The sequence below is a fragment of the Lissotriton vulgaris genome, chromosome 1_1 (genome assembly GCF_964263255.1).
Source record: "Lissotriton vulgaris chromosome 1_1, aLisVul1.2, whole genome shotgun sequence".
Classification (NCBI taxonomy): Eukaryota; Metazoa; Chordata; class Amphibia; order Caudata; family Salamandridae; genus Lissotriton; species Lissotriton vulgaris.
In genome coordinates this window covers 712677986-712700852 of record NC_141685.1, presented here as the reverse complement: position 1 = coordinate 712700852, position 22867 = coordinate 712677986, and the positions used below count along the sequence as shown (strand labels likewise).

General features: G+C 43.6%; 1 protein-coding gene across 2 annotated transcripts in view; it reads left to right on the top strand.

Moving 5' to 3' along the window:
• Window positions 1–22867, top strand: part of DENND1B (DENN domain containing 1B) — a 1279546-nt gene that overhangs the window by 17148 nt on the left and 1239531 nt on the right. For both annotated transcript variants that reach the window (XM_086954825.1, XM_086954820.1), the window contains exon 2: window positions 6741–6805. In XM_086954825.1, the coding sequence (XP_086810951.1) occupies window positions 6741–6805 (65 nt within the window). The remainder of the gene's footprint in view (window positions 1–6740; window positions 6806–22867) is intronic.

Genomic DNA, 22867 nt, shown 5'->3' with positions numbered 1-22867 from the left:
TGCTCTCATCACCTTACCATCTACTCACTGGAAGTTATCCTCGTGGAGGTTCTACAAATGTCAACACAATAACGATCTGAATCTAAGCTACCTCCACTATACTGTTCTACCACCTCCTTTTCTCTGATGTCATAACATCATATGACAAGCTATAGGACTACATCGTTCCACATCTCAAGATCTTAAGAAGCTGCCTTTACCGACTGACCTTTTATATCCACGCCACACCTAACTGGGAGTCCTGGACTCTTTGAAACTCTAACAATAGACGGTCACCTGAAGAAGGCTCAAGAGCCGAAACGCGCGTAGTGGTGTCTACCGCTTTGCCTTCATCACTGTATATATGTTTCATGTTTATTGATTTTGTATTTTCTCTTTTGTATTTTTTAATTCAAGACTATATAAAATTTAAACACATAATCACTTATAAAAACTATATATATTAAAAAAAACAGTAGAAAACAAAAGAAAAATAGTCAACAACAATAAACAATAAAGCTCTATCAGAAATTATTTTGCTCATTGGTTTCTGTACACAAGTGGACTTAATATACTGTTTCATTCTAGGTTTTTATTTACAAAAAACCGTAAATTGTATTATCTAATCAATGTCTGTCACTTTGCTATAGACCTTTCCTAACTCTGTTTCTTCCCTATGTATAGCAAGTGCTACTATATTATATAGGGGTCCCCTTTTTCCAAATATAGTCCATATGGCGACCTGCCAGACTAGCACTATGTTCATGTGAGGGTAAGAAACAAAGTTCTCAGCAGGTTTCTGCTCTGACACCATAAGAGCTTATCGGCCCGCCTCCTTTTACTCTTCGGTTCTCACTCTTCCATGTGAGCCCAGTACTTTTGTTATCATGTTTATCGTCTTGCTCCTTCTAGATAACATTATGAGGCATTTGTCTGACATTGTAGAATTGCCTCCCAGAAGAACCTCCACTTTCATTATCAGTAGTGAATAACATTTCAGGGTAAAAAGAGATAATGTAATGAAGGGAGACTAAATTTGCTTCCAGTGTTTCTGATAGGACAGCCGCATTTGGTAGTTCTCAATGTGTTCAATCTTATCCCTTCCCTTCTCTTCTATTACATGCGAGTCTTGTGAAAAAGTGGTGTCCTCAGAATTCTTGAGGGTTCAGCAGATCGCTGAAGACAGTCAGATGGAAGCCCTCTATGCCTTGCATTTGACTAAGGAACCCAGGCATTATATGTACACTCTGGGCTGGAAATCCTTCTCTCAACTAACTCCTTTCCTAATTGAAGATGAATATCAGACAGTGCTGCACTTTCTTTATATCGTGATTACACGTCAGATAACACCCATGCTTTGTAAGGGGCAGTAAGCAGAGAGATCTGTTACTTTATGCAGAGTGCTTGCTTCCCAGGTTTCGGGAGATTTCACTTGGAATGGAGAATGTCCAGTCACAATAATCTGGAGCTAAACCCTGGCTGTGCAGGGTCTAGCTCAACCTCAACAGTAACTGTGGTATGTTCCTGTTGCCAGGAGGTATTCAAACCCTGAATATTTCACTGAAGCAGCCCACATTTTAGTGTTAAAAAGGATCATCCTATTTGTGAAGATTTCCAGCTGCCTAACCTTCCAGTGGAGACTGTCCTGAATGATTCCAGCCTCATACCTTTACTACAGTTAAAGCGGAAGGCAACATTGAGAGTTTGCCTTACAGGTTCCCAGATTGAATGCCCATCCCTTGACTAGAGAGCATAACCTTATTTATTCCAGGTTGAGGAAAATTGGTTCCCTTTTGTTAGGCACAGCTATCTAACAACTGCTCCAGCCGTGGGTATTTTATGAACCAGGAAATGTTGAGCTTCGTAACTCATTCTGCATCCATGTAGTAAACAGTACAGTTGCCAGCTGTGCTCTCGTTCAGACTTTCTGACGCCACAGTGTAGAAGAGGGCCCTCTTTTCACCTGTTGTTTTGAAGTGCCGTTTTATAAGGTTCCTGAGATTATTCTCCAATTTCTTCATGGGTGAGGTCAAGCCCCGATGCAGCAATGGCCGCGATGTATCCCTGTGATTAAGTAGCAGCGGAGAAGAATTTCCTTGGCCGATGTCATAGGGAAGAGTAGATTAACTTTATATGTCCTGCACAGGGTTGACAGCGAGTTGGTGAAGGGATGGCTTTGTAGTTTGGCACACACTGCGGTAACATAACATAACATAACATAACATAACATAAAGCAGTGTCTAAGAATTACGGATCTTGGGCAAAAACCATCAATGCCCCTGCATTTAGCCTTTAAGAAAGTTCATCAGTGCCTGGTCTAATAACTTAACATTATTGTGTTTGGACTTTCCCATTTATGTCCTACCTTCATTTCATGAAAATATGTGGTACCCATTTCTCATTTATCTGGCTCACTGAGAATGCAAGAAATAAACTAAGAAAAGATATCGTACTAAATCCAACCTTTTCCGCCCTGCTGCTCAAGAAAGGTGAGCACCAACCATGAAAGCCAAAATGCATGTCTACAGCCTGAGCAATTTGAACATTGCGAGAGTGGAGAGAGCTTTGCCTGAGTCTCCTTCACAAATAAATGTGCTTGTGTGAAGGTGAATGGTAGGTAACCTGTGCACTGGGAATCCCCTGCTCTTAATCAGTAAACACAAGAGTGGCCATATCTGAAGGAGGAAATTAACAAATAGCCACCTCTATGTGTCTGAGAATTATTTCCTTGATTGAAGGATTTTGGCCAGCTAATTTCATGAGCAACCTCTGTCTCCAATGTCTTACAATTTGACAAAAACATTGTCTTTTTCTCTCTTTGTAGCTGAATGCCATCTGTAGATCACATTTAAGCAAATAAGACATGAATGTAGAGTGTTCTAAAGGTCCAGTTGTGTTTTCAACAGGGAAACGCCACTAAAAGTGTCTGGAATAGGAAATCTGAGATTCCAGAGACAAAATGCTTCACTCCTCTCAAATCAGTGATTACCTATTATTCACATCACCCCTACTATCACCAGGTCTCTTGGAATTTTATATAAATTGATATGGCACTGCAGTGCTTGATAGCTAAGCCGGCGTGCAATCCGAATGTGGATCATGATATGGGATCCTGCTAAACCAAAAATATTGGTGTTCTAGACCGGAAATAATTTACGCCACAGATCTACTTCATGCCAGCATCTTTTAAAGTTTTTGTAAACTCTCACCTTTTCTAACTATCCTCCAGGTTTCCTTTCTCATTGTCATCCATTTATCCAAACCAACACCTCCTTGCCAAGCCTCTTCATTTTGCCCGCTTTGTAAGAACACATTTGCTTTTAACAGTTTTGTAAGCAAATGCCAAACAACCAAAAGGATGACTTAAGATTGAATTTGCATACATATATCCCTCCTATGGATTTATACCACTAATACCAAATTCATTGTGCATGTCTCAAAAACTATTCTTTAATGAAGCATCTGCTTAGTTTTGGGTCCCGTCACTGCGTATCTGGCTCTGTTTCATTTGCTTTGCAGTAGGCTCACAGATTTCAAGGACGAGACCACATCTCTCCAGATAAACATCCTCCCCACTCACATGGGTTCCCTCTCCCAATGAGAGATCCTTTGACCCACAGCCTTCCAGGCGTTTTACCTTGTATCAAAGACCATAGTCACAAAGAACTCATCCACATTTAAGTGCTCTGCCCATCTAGAAGATACCTTCAACTCTGAAGTTTTCAATTTGAGACTACTTAGTTTCCCCTAATACCTAAAACACCTCTTATATCAAGTCTTCGTTGTGACAGGTGAAATCTTTCAGAAGTTGATTTACACAATTATCATCTGTCTGAAATAACGCAGCATGCACCCCATTCCGCCAATTTGATTACCAATGTTTGGCCATGCATTCTCGGGAATCCATTATTGTGGGACGTTACCTTCAAATATAGAAATTACAACTATTTTAAGTAATATTCAGTGCTATCCATCCATGTTGGCGGTCTGAAACAGCTCAACTAAATACTGGAGAGGAATTGCCCTCTTTCAGGTAAGAAGACATGCCTTGATACTTCTTGACCTTCAACACCATCGGCCACATGATATTGCTAAGTTGTCAACACAAGCCTACAGAGAAAAAAAGGCACAGCCCTGCCATCATGAATGTGGCCCTTTTGAAGTCACACCCAAAAAAGTGAATGTGTCTTCTTTCCTATGCAAGAACACCTACTTCAGAGAGCTCCAATGATCAGCTCTTGCCACACATCTGAATGTAAGATTCTACATGCACATTGGTGGTTGAAAACACGATGCAGTGTCCTCAAAAATCTGTATGACCAGTTTCCTGGTTAAATTGCACTTGCTTACCAGCAGACCAGACACCCTAGGGTAGGCATGCATGAGTCGCTACCCTTTCCACTGGTTTGGTAGAAAATGTTAGATGGAAGACTGTGTCATGCAAAAGGTGCTTCAGGATCTTCTTGACTCTAACTCATGGTTGAAGATGACTTTCTGTTTTGCCGATGGTGTCTGTAATCTTCTCTTCACTTTGGCCTACAGCCCTGTAACAAACTAAGGACATCAGAAGTCACTGGCTAACATTTATTTAATGCTGCTACCTCCTTCACCCTTTCCCAACCCGCCCGGAAGCACTTTGAAGTAGCATGAGCACCAGACAAATCCCCAGACTAAGAAATATTTTCAGTATTCGTCAGTCAACACGCTCTATGGGTGAACAACACATATTTGAGGGTGCAGAGGCCTTGTGGGCTGACAGGACATTTCATCTGGAAGGAACGCGTATATATTGCCCACTTCCCAGCGCAAACATTGAGACCTGCTTGTCTATTATTCTGCCTGTTGCTGTTTTGGACTGTTCCCATTTGAGTAGGAGAAGGGGATACACAGAGATTGGGTTTAATAGAACAGGCATATTTAGGACAGGGATAGAGTAAGGATGCACACAGCAATACATTTTTTTTCACAGTTAAACCTTTCTAGTCAAATTGTTTAATCCTATAACGGATTGACTCTGTTGCACTCTTTACTGAGTGGTCGCACCCGTCCACAGGATAACCTTCACACAAAAATATTCCTACCTGTGTTACAAAGGTTAAAGCATAAAACAATCGATGTAAAATGTTCACCTGAATTTTAGAATTCAAACTATAAGGATTATTTAATCACATTAGCTAACAGTGCACAGAAGCACGTCGTAAAATGTGCCATTCTTCATAGACGTTTATGTAACAGTAGGGTAATGATTACTGTTTAATCATTTGTGTAACATCCACGTGGTCTGGTGTGCAGATAGCATGGAATGCAATTGGGAAGCACCTCTATGACGAGGGGAAGTTCTGGAAATAGGAGTTAGTGAAATGGTTTTTAACCTGGTATCAGAGGTGAAAGTCCTCAAAAAGAAATGAGATATGGAATGGAACCGGAAAAAAGTTAGGAATTAAAAAACACAAGTGCCTAAAGTTTTATATGCCTTTAAAAATGTAGTAGAATGCCCTTTCTTTTAAATAAAACGAATTGAAGAGTAAACTTGGCATGGTGGATGGGCATGTGTTGAAGAGGAACAAAGTCCAAATGTTCTACTGTGAGTGTGGAAAGAGCGGAAGTTGGAAACGGCTACAGTTGGGCTGGTAGCAAGTGATGGAAGGCTGCAGAACTGCAATGACAGTGATTAAAAATCAAATTGATGGTGTCTCCATTTACTGGAGGAGTGTGGCAGTTGGTCACAAGCCGAAAAACGCAACATGTTCCTGCTTTGGCACCCATGCAGTTGGGTGAGAAGCAAGTCCACCATGCCACTTTGAGGAAATGGAAAAAAAATGGGCAGTTTTCTCTCACTTTTCGTTACCCACAGAGTCACTACCGTTCCAGCTAGAAACCAGGACAAAGAGCAGATTCTTTCTAGTGGGAGTGTGGGAAGGAGGAAAAGAGACCACATAAAGCTGATAAAAGGTGTGCGGCATGTGTTGGTGTGGCAGATCCTGATGGTTTTTCAGTATGTTTGCACCTTATGAGGGAGAGAACAATTGGCAGGCCTTCCAAGTAAGAGAAAATGTCAGAGCCATCAACACATGTGGGCCTCAGACAACAAAGCGGTGGACAGATTGGAAGCAAAATATTTGCTTGTAGACCAGAGAGCTTGGACCATTGGGCAGGACTCAAAATACAGAATAAAAGCAGAGCAGGCTAACAGCAGACACAACACTAACCAGGGCAGGCCAACCAGCCAGCAATGCCAAGGGCAAGAACATGTATGACATTGCCTCTTTCAACTCGGGTTATGCCTTAAAGAGCTAATAGGACACGGCTCGGCATTGCTTCCCTTCAAGAAAGTGATGAGACTGCAGCCAATCATTCTGCCATGCACCACTTTAGGAAGTCCTGGGAGTGAGAAGCATATTTCTAAGCTCCTCTTCCAAGTTGGCACCACACACCAGTGCACCACCTGTATCTACCAGGAAGGGCGACTATGGTGACCTGCCCTCATTGTCCACAGTTGCAAAGCAGTTTGTACCTGATAAATTTTAAAAAGGTCCTCTCATTAATTTGAATTCTTAGAAAACATAATTGAAAAGGATAGCATATTGTTTTATTATAGTGCAGTTCCTTTGTGCTTTTTATGTTAGATACTATGCCCTTTTGATCGATGAAGTGCAAGAGTATATGTTATAAATTGTGTGTGTAACGTTCCACATGATATTGCTTAGTTATGTTAGCATGCACATTTGAGACCTCTACAAATATATCCATTTCTATTGCAGGGAAAATCCAGAAAGGACGTTTGACCTGGTGTTAAAAGTGGAGTGCCCTGCTTCTGAAAATGAAGGTATGTCGAGTACAGTGCACAATTTTAACGTAAACATAGAAAAACGTAACACTTGTCTTCCATTACTTTTAAGATAGTGTTTGAAAAAGCTCTAAGCAGATTTTAAAAGTTGAATGTTTACAGACTTTGCTTTCCTCTTATATGTTTTAAGTTGGTGTATTTTTGTGCAACTCACAGGGAGCAGTTTGTTGTTAAGGTCTGTGCAGCCACCAGGCATTAAAGGTGTCTTTGCCTTTGCCAATTAGTGAAGGTATGTGCTCGCTGCCTTCTCTCTCTCATTAACCTGCAATGCAGCAGAAAGCTATAGGGCGCTCGGTCATCTGCATCGAAGGGGATTTTGTTTGGTCAGATAATAAGCCTTGACTTTGTAGTTGCAGCTGATGAGTACACTCGAGTGAAGCCTTATCATTTGTTGCGCTCAAGTCTTTTGTCTTCCCAAATTAATGCTATGTGAGTCATTGTGAATGTGCTGGTTCCCTTTCATTCCATTTGTTCACATACATCCCATTCTGGTACAGTGAAAACGAACAAGGAACTGTGATGAACCTAGTTCCCCATCTTGTTCCCAAGAAGGAGATTGGTTCCTCATTCTTATGTTGAACTAGTCACCTGTGGGAAACTGGTCATCACAAATGAGCTGTATCTTTGCAGGGACGTTTTAAAGTGAAGAGGTGGGGCTACTATTGGTAACAGAAGGTGCCTTCTCAAAGTTTTAGAATATCCAGATATAGTAATACAGTGCACATGGGAAATAAAATGAAGAGCAAACTTTACATAAAATACCTTTAAGTAAAATGCTAATGAAACAAAATTCACTTTTTTAGGATATGGATGGCATCAACTATTTTTAAGGCAGCAGTCTCTATGTTGCATCCTGTCCTGTGAATATTTAATTATTAATATTCCTAATCTTTCCTGTGAAAAGGTGCAGTGGTAAAACTTTCTTTCTCAATAGGAAAGACTGGTAGAAAAGAAAGACTACAAGTGATTTGGTAGGTACATCAGCAGGAAGATCATTAAAAGAATTCTGGTTAAGCTTCAGAGAGAAAGTAATGCTATGCAAGGATGGCTTAGTACATAAGAGACTCATTTTCTTTTGGGCATATCTTCACCCCCCTCCCCCATAAGCTCTGTGAGCTTCACAGTTCATGATTCTATTGTGCAGAGCCATACATCAAGTCTAGTGTAGTTTCTGGCTTGTGCATTGGTGCATTGTTGAATGAACTACATTCCATTAGGATGTCCACCACTACTTATGGTAATCTATTTTTCTTAGTCGCAACTACCAAGATAATCTTACTGCATCAGTAGCACTTGGTTATATTTTGATTGACGAGACGGAGCAATGTTGAGGGCTTCTTTCATGAAGGTGTGTATCACGTTGTGTCATGGTTTTCAGTAAATGATGGAGAGTGTGAAGAAGTTTTTTCCTTGTATGATGGGGATGCTCACAAGAGGTTTACAGTTTATTCACAGTTCTGAACCAAGTTGACCCTCCACTTGGATTGTTGAAAGACTGAGCATTGGTGTTTGGGCATTGTCTGAAAGACTGGAATATTGTGACTAGCTCTATATTGTTCAGATATTAGTAACCTGCCAAATGCCCAGAATGGTAGAATTTGTCATGCATCCTGCTCACATAATGGCCTATGTATCCACAGACAGAGCTCAGCTCAGCTCAGCTACGAATCCAAGCTTGAATAAAGTACAAAAACATGAGATTTATTTATTAGCGTCAAATGACTCCTCCTCAAGAGGTCTCCAAGAAAAATGGTGATGCTTCTCGTTGCCTAGGTGCTTGTGTTCTTCCATAAATAATCTGTGCATTAAAGACCCAAGTTGGCTTGTATTACTTGGTAGCTAAAGGTTCCAGTCTCTGCAATAAAATATCCCTTAGATCGCGATCGCACTAACGCAATTCTGATACTGCCGCAAATCACACCTCTTCAAGTGATTGCCACCAGTGGCGGGCTTTGTGTGTGTGTGTCAGTCCCATAAAATTACCTCCATATAGAATTATATAGGAATGTTTTCATTTCCCAGACAAAGGTGGCATTGATATTAGGAATATCAAGGGACTGGTCTTGATACCCTTAGGCTGCTTTATAGTCCTGGTGTGAGTTGTATGGAGATGGGGGAAGTTATGTGGGAGCCAAGTATCCCTTTTGGACCGATCTCCATCTTCAATGCGGGTATACTCCAACTGATTTAGGATAAAAGGGAAGCCTAGCAGCGAACCAATGAGCAGATGCATTTAAATCAGAATCGAGTGATTCTTCCTGGCCTATCCTCCGCCTAAAAGATCAATGCTCCTTTGAATATATTCAATGACTCTCTCTCACATGTAAGAGACGAACAGCACTACCATAATGTCTTAAGGGGGAGTGAGTGAAGAGGAACATTTCAACCCCCTGCCCGCCAACACACATGCCCCACTCTCAACCTCCATCCATTCCACAAAGGTTTCCCCAATTGAATTTCTCTTTGGGGGTCCAGTTGTCTCGGATCTCAAATGTAGGCCTGTGCATATTATATGTTATGCAAGGCTAATCTAAAATAAAAATCCCAGCAATTGGACTAAAAGTATTACACCTGATTTTTATTTTCCTATGCTGCCTGTGTAACTTTCACTTGTCTGGGATTTGGCAAGAACGGTAAACACAGATGTGTGCTGCTGCATACATTTTGGAACTAGATGAATGATATTTTGCTGTTCGTGTCTGGCGACCCATTTATACACAAGGTCATTCTCCTTTTCATGCAGACGCTTGGCCTCACTCGGTATACATAAAACCTGTAATTCTCGATAAAAGTGTACTTAAAATAGGAGCAAAAGTACGGTTATAACATTCCTTCATAGAAGCCCATCTCACTTGTTTGTTCGTTTATCTCTTTCCGGTTTAAAGCGGCTTATAATATGCATCCCATAAGTACTGTCTGGGTTCCCGCTGGCTGCGGGGGCTCGGCTCATCTAGCCCCTCGAAGCATTGCATTCTCCCCTGGCGCAACCCGTTAGCAGTTTCTCTTTTTAAGTTGTTGTTTTGACAGACAAATAATAATAATAATGCTACGGAGCGGTTGGTCTGTATAACCTTGTTTGCTAAAGTGCTGAGTACAATGAAGCTATAAAATGTGATGCGTTCGGGCCCAGTCCGCTCTATATAAAATTGCAACGAATACAAAATGGTGAACAGCAATAATCTATTCATGCCTCTTGGGTGTTAAATTCAGTCACTTTATTGAAATACCCGTATTCTCTCTTGGAAGTGGTCGGTGGTGGTCAGCTAGAGAGAGGTTTCCACATGTCCTCGTGATGATGAAACACTGGTATCATACTTAGGATGTTTCCTGAAAGGGAGAGGCTGCTCCTGTTCCGCAGCTGAAGCCAGGAGAGCTGCGCGAGGACACACATCTGTATACGTCTTCATCTTCCGGCGCGCACGTGCTTCGCCGTCACCTGTGTTGGTTTGTTGTGGCGTTCCTCTGCCTTCTCCGTCTTTAGTGTATTTGTCAGAGTGGCAGACAATGTCACCTCTAGAAAGCGCGCAGCGGTGCTTTATTGCACACGGCTGTTATTTAATCACAGCTGGCCCGCTTAAGTTTATTTACTCTGGTAGTTTCTCCAGAGATTTTCCAGGGACTTCAAGGTTAGCCTCTTGAGAGACGTCTTTGAAAGGCCTGGCTGCGCGTGCGGAGGTTTACACGACGAAGCCAGGGTGGAAGGAAGTATTCCTGAAAACTGCTTCGTGTTTACGAAAATGCAAGCTGTTCGAAATGTGCGTCATCAGCATGCAGTAATGTGCTTTGAATTGGTAGAATGATTGCTTATTTGTGTGAAGACGCTAAAGGTGAATTCGTGGAAACGCTAAGCTGATAACTATATACCTGGACCATGGAGCTCATTCTGGACAAGTCTGAAGATTTTAAACGTATGAATGTGAATGCAATGTTTGGCAATTTTATATCGATATGTGCAGCCATTTATCCGTTCATGGGGTAAACCTTAGTCATCAGGGGCAAAGCGGGCACAGTAAAGGAAAGCGGAGCCTGCTGCACATGCTGCTGCTCATGTGCGTGTTTGCCCACAAGTTTCCTCCTCAACCGTAGAGGGAAAACCTGGGGGACTCTTTGCTGATGGGACAGTGTAAATCCGTGCCTGTGCATGGGCAGCACAAGCCCCCTTTTACAGGGTACTAGTTGTAGTGTCTTGTGAGTTAGCTATGACAGGACCTTTTTGGTTCCTGATGAAATCTGTAGAACTATGGCGTAAGTGTTGGGTTGTATTGAATAGAGTTATTATGTAGAACGTTGAATTCGCACTTAAGAGCTGAGGAATAAAGGCGTGTAACACTAAGCTCCGTGTGTGGCATAGTCCTTTACAAGTACCCAGGCTAGGGCGACAAGATGGGGGAAACGTAACTTGAAGATCAACAGTGCTGTCCCAAAGAGTTTGCAGTGGTGCAGCAAATAGCTTGTGCGTGTCACATGTGCCGCAGTCGAAGCGAAGAACGACGTTTGACGTATATGGAGTCAAGGTGCCACTCCAGCCAGTGTGAAGCATTTTGAAGGTAATGAAAGCTTCACTGGGAAGTCTACTCATCGTTGGCCAGAAACCTGCTGGTAAGCACTACGCAACCTTGATATGTATGTCACACAGAGTTATAACGCTAAAGGTGGATACAACCAGGTACAGAAAATAAGCGCTGAAGGTCGCCATAGTCCAGTACAAAGAAGCTGAATACATAGAACCGTTAGGTGAAGGAATATTTGAAAATAAATCACACTGTTCTACTTACTGAAAGCCGGTTAAAGAGAGTCATTAGACCACAGCTTTGGGTAAAGCAGCCCAAGTGAAAGCACCTGGGTATATGTTTATGGAGGCATTGAAACCTGAAGCGGCACACCGGGTGGGGCTCAGACAGGGCCGGACTGGCCATAGTGCGTACCGAGCAATCCCCTGGTGCGCTGCACGGGTGGGGCCGGTTTTCGGCCCCTGGGGGCCGTTTTTGTTACAGGGACGTTTTTTGCAGCTACAAAAATCGTCCAAAAACCGTCCGTGGCTAAGAGCTCGGCGGCACCTCAACCCCCTGAGTGGGGAGGGGGGCCGTCCAAGCACTTTGCCAGGGCCGGTTGTGGTTCCCAATCCAGCCCTGGGCTCAGAACAACTTCAAAGGTCTTCAAGGACTGAGTGGATCAAATGGCTGAGAAAAAAAGAGGTTGCATTTCCTAAAATTGTCCAGAATGACCCAGAGGCCAGCACCTCATGAGGCCTTAGAGATGTTGTGCATGAAATATATTCCAACAACAAACCATATCGGAGAGACCTCCACTCTCACTGTCAGCAAGCTTCACAAGCAGTTATAATGCCATCGCCTTCCTGAAACCACCACCACCGCTATTCAAAATCGCCAAAAGCCGAATATTGGCGACGGAGGAACTGCCTGGATAGAAACATTTGATGATTTCATTAATGCACTGGAAGAGAGAGCCAACAACAAGATTGTCAAGTACATTAACAAGCTTGTTGATGAAGGCATAAAAGAGGTGATAAAGAAACTGCTGCAAACTGATGTCACACACCATCAAATCAGAGAAGCATTAAATCTCAAGTTCAATACAATGCCGAATATCCATTACAAACAATATATTTTCAGTCATGAATGACAGAAAGCTGGAGAAATAATCAACAGATTTGTTGAGAGACTTGATACCCTCATCAAACTCTGTAAGTTCAATGGTGAAGAAAATATACATCTCAGAGTTATCAAGGGACTTCTGTCATATTCATTCAGACATTGAATGCTGAGAGAAATCCTTAGTCTGAAGCAAGTTTGCAGAGCTGAGGAACATGTTGACCAACAAGCTGCTAATATGGAGGCTGGAGGTACACAGAAGGAGTATGGATGTGAAAAGCAAGAAGAAACACAAAGATGAAGGACACAAAGTGATGTCTCCATAGTAAAATAGACTGTGCTGTAGATGTGGATTTTTATTTCCACAGCAAAGTAAATGTCCTGCCATTGGACATGTATGCATAGGCTTTGGGAAGAAGAACTGTTTTGTAATGGTTTGCAAGGGGAAGGAAAAGTTTAGTGCATCACCACTAGAAAATAAAATGGGAGCCCGAACTTTCCAGAAGCGGCGTTCTATTCATGCCCATCAGGGTAATCGGCAACATCAGGTGAGGTAAATCGACACCAAAGTAAGTCCAATGTTGTTTAAATCTTCATCCAAAGGTTCTTCAGTAACACTGTCAAGCAACAGTGAGGAAAACGGATGTGCAATGTTTACCTCAGAAAAAAATGTGCGCATGTCGGATAGCCGCATGCTGACAAGAATACGAATCATAGAAAAGTCGACGAGTAAAATCACAAAAATCATTCAATGTCTAAAAATTACACTAAAAGTAAACAGTTGCCCCATACCTTTAATTATTGACAGTGGTATGTCGATAAACATCATGCCTGAGGAGAAATACAATGAACTGTCTCCATTGCATCGACTGACACCATCGAAGACTAAAGTGTATACCTGGGCTACATCAACGTCAATAAAGACTCAAGGTTCATTCGTAGCAACTATGAAACACAAAAGAAAAAAGTGCAAGCACCCATTCATGTACTGCAAGTTAGTGCGTCAAATGCCTGTTTCAGTACTGCTGCTGACATGGGACTGCTATCTGTGAACTACAACATGAATGCTCACCATGAAACAGTAAGTCAGTTCCCATCATCGTTTCATGGATTGGGAAAACTTAAGACCATGAAAGTACAACTGTTTATCAATGATGATGTTCCTTCTGTTGCTTAAAGACATAGATGAATTGAATTACATCTACAAGAAGCTGTTGAGAAAGAGCTTGAGACTTTACAAAATCATGATATCATTGAGCGATCTACTGGTCCAACTCAGTGGGTTTTCCCCATAATGGTAGTGCCCAAAAAGGACAGTGAAGAACCTGTATGCATCTGTGTTGATATTCGTCAAGCCAACAAGGCAATTGAAAGAGAACGACATCCCGGTCCACACATTCCCGACATAATCACACAGCTAAATGGTGCCATGGTCTTTTCTCATCTTGCTCTGAACAAAGGGGAAATCATCAATTGGAACTCGAAGAAAATTGTGGGTACATAACCACCTTTTCTACACATATTGGTTTGTTCAGATATAAGCGATTATGTTTTAGTGTGTCATCAGCAGCCAAACTCTTTCAAGATGTAATTCTACATATCATACAACCTGTCATGAATGCCTTCAATTACAGAAATGATATACTAGTTTTCAGAGCTGCACAAAAGGATAATGATAAAGCTCTTAAACAAGTGTGTCATTAACTTGCTGATGCAGGTTTAACTTTGAATGCTGAGACTTGTGGGTTCGGCAAAATAAAACTTAAATTCTTTGGCGATATCTTTTTAGATGGGGGCATGACACCAGATCCAGCTATAGTACAAGCTTTGTCAGCCACCAATCTGCAAGATATTACCATGGTACATTCAATCCTTGGCATGGCCAGTTACTGTTCCAGATACATATATAATTTTTACAGAGTAAGTGCTTATTTAAGAGACTTGACAAAAATAAATGGTTTATTTTACCGGCCACAGAAAAGTGAGCAAAGTTTAAAAAAAATCAAGCATGCAATTGACAGTGCCACTGAAATGGCTTACTTTGATCTGAAGCTCCATACAGGGTTGTTGTTGAAGCAAGCCAGGTCAGGTTAGGGGAGATTCTTGCCTAACATAATGGATACCCAAATGCTTATTGTCCAATTGTGGCATATGGAAGCAGACGTTTGCCAAAAACTGAACACGCTCATTCCTGAGAAAGAAAGTATAGCAGTAATTTGGGCTTGTGAACATTTCTACGTATTCCTATATGGAAAACCTGTCACTCTTGTAATGGATCATCAAGCATTGCAACCCAAAAGCCAAGACGCCTCCTATAATTAGATGTTTGGGTTTGAGACTACCGGAATATGACTATGCTATTGTGCATTATAGTGCCTTGGTAACCCTTCCACAGTGACCAAAGCCTACATTAACTTCATTGTATAGTCGAATACACCTGCCGCTATTTCATTAGAACAAATCATTGCTGCAGTGAGCAAAGATAATGATATGTTGATGCTAATAGACCTTATTGCCCATCAGTCATGGCAACTGCACATTTGACCTCTCACACGTGACAACGAATATAAAAAGTTCAAAAATGTGAAAGATGAACTGTCTGTTGCTCAGCAAGGTATTGTATTATGAGATTCAAGCATTGTCGTACCAGAGAGTCTATGACAATAAGTAATGAAAGTGGGCCATGAAGGACATCATGGAATTGTTGCCACTAAACCGAGCTTTGCGTGATTGAGTTTGGTTTTCTTATCTTGCAAAAGAGTTGAAAAAGAGTTGAAGGCCTGTCATTTGTGCAATTGCTTATCTCCCAAAGCCACTCAACATGCCTTGAATATGTCTGATTTACCAAAACATGTATGGTAGAGAATCACTGTTGATTTCTTTTGCCCTCTTGACAATGGTCATCAATGTATACTCCCGTTTTCCAGTGGTAGAAGATATCTCATTGACAACTCATGAATGAGTCATCAAGACGTTAGATGGCATTTTTGCAACATGGGTTGTGTCTTGAATTCCAAAGTCTGACACTGGCTCCCCATTCAGCAGTCGAGAATACAGAGACCTTCTAATTCATGTTAATGTGACGCATTAGAAAAGCACACCTCTGTGGCCCCAAGCAAATGGCGTTGTTGAACACTTCATGAGCACACTTAAAAGGACTGTCCAGCATTCTACAATGAAGAAGCTTGATTTGTAGTCCGCTCTCCATGCTGTTCTTCGAGCTTACTGGTCGACTCCTCATTTAACGACAGGTAAAAGTTCTGTCTCCCTGATGTTTGGGAGAGCCATGATAACCAAGTTACCACAATGGACCAACAGAAGATCTACAACAGATGATGAATTTGATCAAGCAGACTTGTGCCATAAGCAAAATATGAAAACGTATGTCGTTAAACATCAATGTGCCAAAAACATTATTTTCAATAAAGGTGATCGAGTATTGGTGCGACATCAGAGAAAAAGCTAGTTTCATGCTCCCTTTGATACTGAACACTTCAATGTTGTGACTAGTAAAGGACACCTGGTATCTGCTCATTGTCCTGGAAAGTCCATTACATGAGATTCTTTGCACTTCAGGCATTTGCCTCCTCATTCGCCAGTACCTGATGTCAGAGATGATAGTGGTTCGATTGAGACTGTAGAGAGCCCCATGACTCTGTCTGTCCCTACATCACCAGTACCAATCATAGACGCTTCCCTTCTGTCTTTCCAGCCTCAGGAGACACAATTTGGGTGTTTGGTGGAGCTCCACGACGACTTATCGAGGAGTTGTAATGTAATACTGTTTGACATGGCACTTCTTAGTGGATTACCCTTTTTGTTTTCTTTCTTACTGGTTTTTGCTGATTCTCTTTTCGTGGCCTTAGGACTCTACGCACTTATCCACTGTAACGCAGTGTAAAAGTGCGCGCACCTTTCACACACATGCTAGCAGGTGGTGCTTACTTGATTGGTTTAGGTGTTGTACATGTGAGTGCCCTGTAAAAAGGTACACCCGATGCGTAGGGTAGGTACTGCACTCTAATAGTGGTACGCCGCACTGATTGTGCCACCCACCAGAATAGCCTTTCAAACATATAACAAGCCTGCCATTGCAGGCCTGTGGGTGTGCAGTTGCACTTACGCTTAGGTTGGCATTTTTAACTCCTCAGAAAACCCTGTGGGGCCTACCACTAGAGCACCCCTACGGTATGCTCTGAGGGACGGAGCAAATGGTAGGTGAAAGGCAGGTCAGGCACCAATGGGCGATCCATGGCCCAGAAGTAAAGAACCTCCATGTGGGTTGTTTTGCTTCCTGGGAGGTCAGTTCTTCCCATGGGACAACACCAGGTTTTTGCTGATTCTCTTTTAGTGGCCTTAGGGCTCAGAGCACTTTCTAACTGTAAAGACAGTGTGAAAGTGCATGGGCCCTTCCTACACCAGCTAGGCAGTGGTGCTTACCTGATGGTAGGCAGCCGTTTTTGCAATTGTGCGCTTTAGCTTTGGCAATTTTAATGCTGTGTATGTTTTAGTTATTCATCTTCTTATTTACTGTTCTCAATTGAATTTGATCCTCGCTTTGTGTTAATTTTAAAATAACCTGCTTGCACTGTTTTATGCTCTCTTACCTTTATCCTTGCTGAATTGAGAGGGTAACCGCCGTACTTTAGAGGCGCGTTACTGCAGGAAGTCACCTAGTTAACAAGTTACCAGAAGCTGCGCATTGGTGGGACTGCACACTAGTTTCTCGGTCATGGGGGTTCATAAAAGCGGGGCCGCAGCGCGGCGAGCGCCTAATGCAAGCCCGCTGCGTCCGTCCGCGTCCTGATCGCAGCCAGCCCCTGCCATGTTGCCCGTTTACCCCTTTGGAGTCACATATCTTTGTCGAGAGAGCAACTGCTGAAAATGAATAATAAGGCTTGTGTCAATCCCCATTTGATAGACTGCGAGGTAACCAATCCTGGAACAGGGTGGTACTCTTGTCCTTTTGATGTAGGGGCGAGCTATAGGAAACCCATTGATTGTCTATCTACCCCAGCACCCCCTGTGCAACAGGGCAAGGCTTTGAATACTAATATCAGGGCGTGCTTAATCAATTGCAGATCCCTCCCTAAACATGCAGAGGATATTTGGTTCTCTGTTGAATCTAACGCATTGGACCTAATGTTTCTCATCGAAACATGGCTCAAGGAGAGTTCAAATCCTGACCTGCTGCTGGCGAAACCCGATGGCTTCCGTATTACGTATGCCAATAGGGGTGGCAACAAGACTGGAGGTGGAGTGGCTATTGTTCTAAGGGAGTTTTAGGATATCTCTGGTAGTAGGGTTGAACATATAGGTGTCATGGAGGCCATGTGTCTTACTGCCTTACGGTCTCCTCGTCCCTTTCGGTGGCAAGTTGCCACTTAGCAGAATCCTGTGACATAGCCGCTGACCTTTCATTGAAATACACCAGCTTCACTATTCTCGGAGATTTTAACATCCATATGGATAATAATAAATGCACTAAAGCACTTCAGCTGGCGGAAACTCATGCAGGGCTCAACCTGACTCAGAGAATAACTGCACCTAATAACGACGCTGGCCATATGCTGGACCTCATATTTTCCAATGAGCCCTCCCTTCTGGTTGAGGCCCCCTTCCTCTGATCTGGAAGGATCATCTACCCTTTCAGTTTTCATGCCACACATCCCAGCAATGGCCCTAAACATACTCCAGAGTTAAGGAGAGATTGGAGGAAGGTTACTATTGATGCTATGACTCCTGTGCTTCACTATTCCATCCTCCAGCTGACAGGGAATCCCAATGAAGACATATCCATAGCTGGGTTACTTATGCCTTAGATAAGGTAGCACCTCCCAGATCTATAACATCCTCCAGGAAAAAAACATCTGCCCTGTGGTTTTCTTTAGAACTTTGTGCAGAAAAAAGCCGGTGTAAGAAATTGGAACACTCTTGGAGACACGCTTATGATCACACTGCCAAGTGCTCCTATAGAAAAGCCCTAAAAAAGTTCCACAGACTCAAATGGAAGGCTATGAGTGACTACTTTTCAAACAAGATAAGTCGGCCGATACATCAGCCAAAGCTTTATTAAAAATCGCTCAATGCTGCACCAAACCGGCTGCTCTTCATAGATCTGTGACGCCTTCACCTACCCTTTGTAATGACCTTTCAGAATTCTTTCAGGATAAAATTTAATCTATTTACTTCCCCTTACCATCTAACACGTCTCTGTTGGAGTTTAATCCCACTCCGGATTGCACTGCTATTTAGTCAGAGTTTCACCCTCTTCCTCTGGATGTGTCCCTTAAGAAACTGCAAAGCTGTAAATCAGGCTCTCCGTGCGACCCTTGCCTGGCTCAGTTCTTCAGACTTCTGGTCCCTTGTTTTAATGCCCCCCTGAAACTAATTTGGAACTCCTCCCTGGAACCAGGTGTATATATCCAGAGACATGGAAACAAGCATTCTTACTGCCTATCCTCAAGAAGCCGTATGCCTATCCTGCAGAACATAAAAACTTTTGACCCATCTCTCTACTACCGCACCGGCAAAAATTATTGAGCAAGTAGTTCAGAGTCAACTCTCTGAATTTCTGGAATCTCACTTTTGTTTCCATGACTCACAATCCGGCTTTAGAGCAGGATATAATACGGAGACCGCACTCTTGGAAGTTGCTGAGAGCATATGCATAACCATTGATCAGGGCAACGCAGCTATGCTAGTGCTGCTCGATCTATCCGCAGTCTTTGGTACTGTGGCCCATCCAATTCTCCTGGAGAGACTTAAGCATTGTGGAGTACGGGGTACGGTCTTGTCCTGGCGACGGTCTTTCCTCAAGAACCGCACGCAACAGGTTTATTTGTGCCCCTTTGCCTCCACTCGGAAGCCTCTTGTTTGCGGAGTCCCTCAAAGCTCGGCTCTGAGCCCTCTACTTCTCAACATATACCTCACCCCTCTCGTGCTCTTGGTGGAGACTTTCAGAGTGAAAGGGATTTCCTATGCCGACGACACGCAATTGATCTTATCTTTTAAGGAACATTCAGAGGCTGCTTTTGTCAACTATAGGCGGTGCTTGAGCAACATCATGGATTGGATGACTCAAAACTGCCTAAAGCTGAACACTGGGAAAACCGAGGTGCTCTTTAATCAACCGGTCTCACGTCCCCCTCCATGCTCTAGTGGACAACAGAACTAAATCCCCCTCCTGTTTCTGTGGATGCAGCAAGGAATTTGAGCTTCAAATTTGACAATGCTCTCTCCTGCAAAGCCCAGATCAGTCAGCTTTCCTCCATATGTATCTGGAAGCTGCACTCCCTGAGGAAATTCCTCAACTTTCTCCTGCTGGACTGCAGGCGGACTGTGGTTCATGCCTTGGTTGCATCCAGCCTGAACTACGCTAACAGCCTCTACTTAGGTCTCCCAGCCTATTTGATCCACAGATTACAAATGGTTCAATATGCAGAGGCTAGATTGATATGCAAGGTTCCTTTTCATCATTCCATCTCTCCTCACTTGCGAAATCTTCACTGGCTCCCCGTCAGCAGAATAATTTAATTTAAGGCACTCACCTTGGCATATAGAGCCACCATGGGTCGAGGCCCATTATACCTGAGACACTGACTGCAAAGCTACCAACACGATCGAGTTCTCAGATCCAACCACTTGAATCTGTTCTCTATTCCTCGCTTTCGTAAGCCCAGGCTAGGCGGCAGAGGTTTTGTGGTCAGTACCGCGAAGCTCTGGAATACTATGCCCTTACATAGTGTCCGCTTTTAAGAAAGCGTTGAAGACCTGGCTGTTCGACCTCACCTAGCCCATCTCCTCTGCCAATGTGCTTACTCTGCAGCCTTAGCCCCGGGACACCTCCGTTGGAGGTAGCCGTGTGCTCAATAAATGTTCCAAATAAATAAATACATTCTATTAAACATGTCTCAAGCCTGCCATTGCAGGCCTGTGTGTGCACACTTGCGCATATGATGTTTTTAAACATGTCTGAAGCCTGCCGTTGCAGACCTGTGTGTGTGCACTTATACGTATCCTCAGGTTGGCTTTTCTAAACCTCTAGCCACTTCTGAAGGGACCTTTCACTATCACTAGAGCACCCCTAGGATATGTTTTGAGGGGTAAAGCAAGTGGTAGGTGAAAGGCAGGGCAGGTACACATGTGTGTTCCCTACCCAGGTAGTGAAGAATACCATGTGTGTTTTCACTACCAAGGAGGTTTGCTCTTCCCGTAGGTTAACATGGGGGAACAGTTAAAATAACTTCAAGATGCAATAGTGGCTTGTAGTGTAGCAGCCTCATAATGTTTCCTATCATTGGATTCGCAATGACAAACCCTCTCTTGTGGTAAATGTGAATTTGTCATTAATAGCTTAAAAGGCCACTTCTAGAAAATAAGCATTTCTCTGCTCTAAAACTCTGTGTGCCTTTTAGTTTAACTCCAGTGCACATTGGAGGCTGGGGAGGGGGTGGCAGGGGGGCACATCTGTGGATTCCCCAGCGACAGGTATAAACATTTAACATGCAACTGGAACAACAGACCTCTGCCATTTGAGGGCTGGCTGGATATACTGGAGGGACAGGTTTTGACACTTACCCTCTAGGAAGCCAGATCATGGCTCCACTAAAGATTAAGATTTGCATTCCAGGGCTTCATGGTAGACGGGACTGAAATTTAGGGGATATATATAAGGTTCAAAGGGAGCCCTCTGAACCACCCCATACTTTAAAGGTACACTCAAGTATAACTAACAATGCCATACTTCAGGAGGGCAGAGACACACTTCTGGGGATGTGGGATGGACATCCAGGAACTGCGTGATGCACACTGCCAGAGGAATCTGTTGTTCACAAGCAGGATTACTGCCATTGGAAGGAACGTGCACCCTTCCTGAATAGTGGCTGGCCTGGGCTGACTACCTGTTGCTGTGTGGCACCCTGAAGTGGGCTCTCCAAGTGCCTGTTGGCTTGCCCCCTGTTCTTGTGGTGGTCTCAGGGACATCAAAGGCCTCCCACGAGGGACCAACTCTGTCTACGTGTGACACCTGAAGAGCAATGCACTCCTAAGTGCTCACATCGTCCACTGGCTCCTAACTAGTAGCGTGGCTTGAGCATGGAACCAAGTATTGTGCCAAGAGACCAGATTGCCTAGTGTGGAACTCCAAAACTATTGCCCGGGTCTAAGGTGTGCGGCACTTGCATCTTGGGGGCCTCAACATGCATACGCGTGTTGTTTGTGAGAGGATTCATCAGTTGCAGGACCCCACATGCCTTGCTTTGTCTCTTATGCTGCATCTCTCTTGTGCGACATGCTAGCTGCATGCTCATTGCATGGGGCACAGGGTCAGAGCTGATTTGCATATCGCCATTGTCTAACCCAGGGTGGTGTGGAGTGCAAAAAAACGATGGATTTGGGCCCAGATCTTTGGACTGGGGTGAGTGTGTGACATTGATCCACATTCGGTCCATCACCTGTTGTTTTTGCATATTCTGCCCTAAGTGCGCTGGGGATGCCCAGACGTGGGTCCCAGGCACTCCACACCACTGGAGTCAAGCTAGCTGGGCTGATGAAGGTGTTACCTCGAAACCGGTCCGGTCCTCGGATGCTTGATTCCGTTCTGGGAAGGACATGGCTTTTGTAGTTCGAACTGGACTGTTCCCATGGGGCACAGGGTCAGAGCTGATTTGCATATCGCCATTGTCTAACCCAGGGTGGTGTGGAGTGCAAAAAAACGATGGATTTGGGCCCAGATCTTTGGACTGGGGTGAGTGTGTGACATTGATCCACATTCGGTCCATCACCTGTTGTTTTTGCGCATCTCTCTTGTGCGACATGCTAGCTGCATGCTCATTGCTTACAGTGACTCGTATCGACACACGCCAGGGGTAGTGCCTCGATTTCAGGAAGGTATGGAATTTGCAACTCTACGTTGTGGGGGACCGGTATTGTCTGGTGCAACCTGTATCAACATGCACCAGACGTTGTGCCTCATTTCCAGGGAGGTGCAGAGGAGAGGACTTGTGCTCCGTTGTGTCCGGATTGCTTGAGTGCTACTTTGAGACACGTGTGTCTGACGAGGTGCCTCCTCCTTCCGAGAGGGTCCCCTGCTTAATCCCCCATTCATTGATTGTTCCTTTTCTACCCTAAGTGCGGCGGATCAACTGCCCTCTCCACACCTGGCTCGACTACTTTGTGTTGCTAGGTTGTATTGCCCAGATAGGGACAAGTTGGTGAGAGTAATTGAATGGGCTGAGGAATGTTTATATGAGTGATCAGAAGTGGGTCAAGAGACTGCGTGACCCCCACCCTCTCCCCTGTGCTTCACAGAAGTGGGCTAGTGCTAGAAGGCCAATTGTGGAACCCTTTGATTGAACGACTATCGCCATGGGTGAACTTCACGAATGGTGGCCAAAGCCCTATTTGTCGACTGCCACCTAATTAGCTT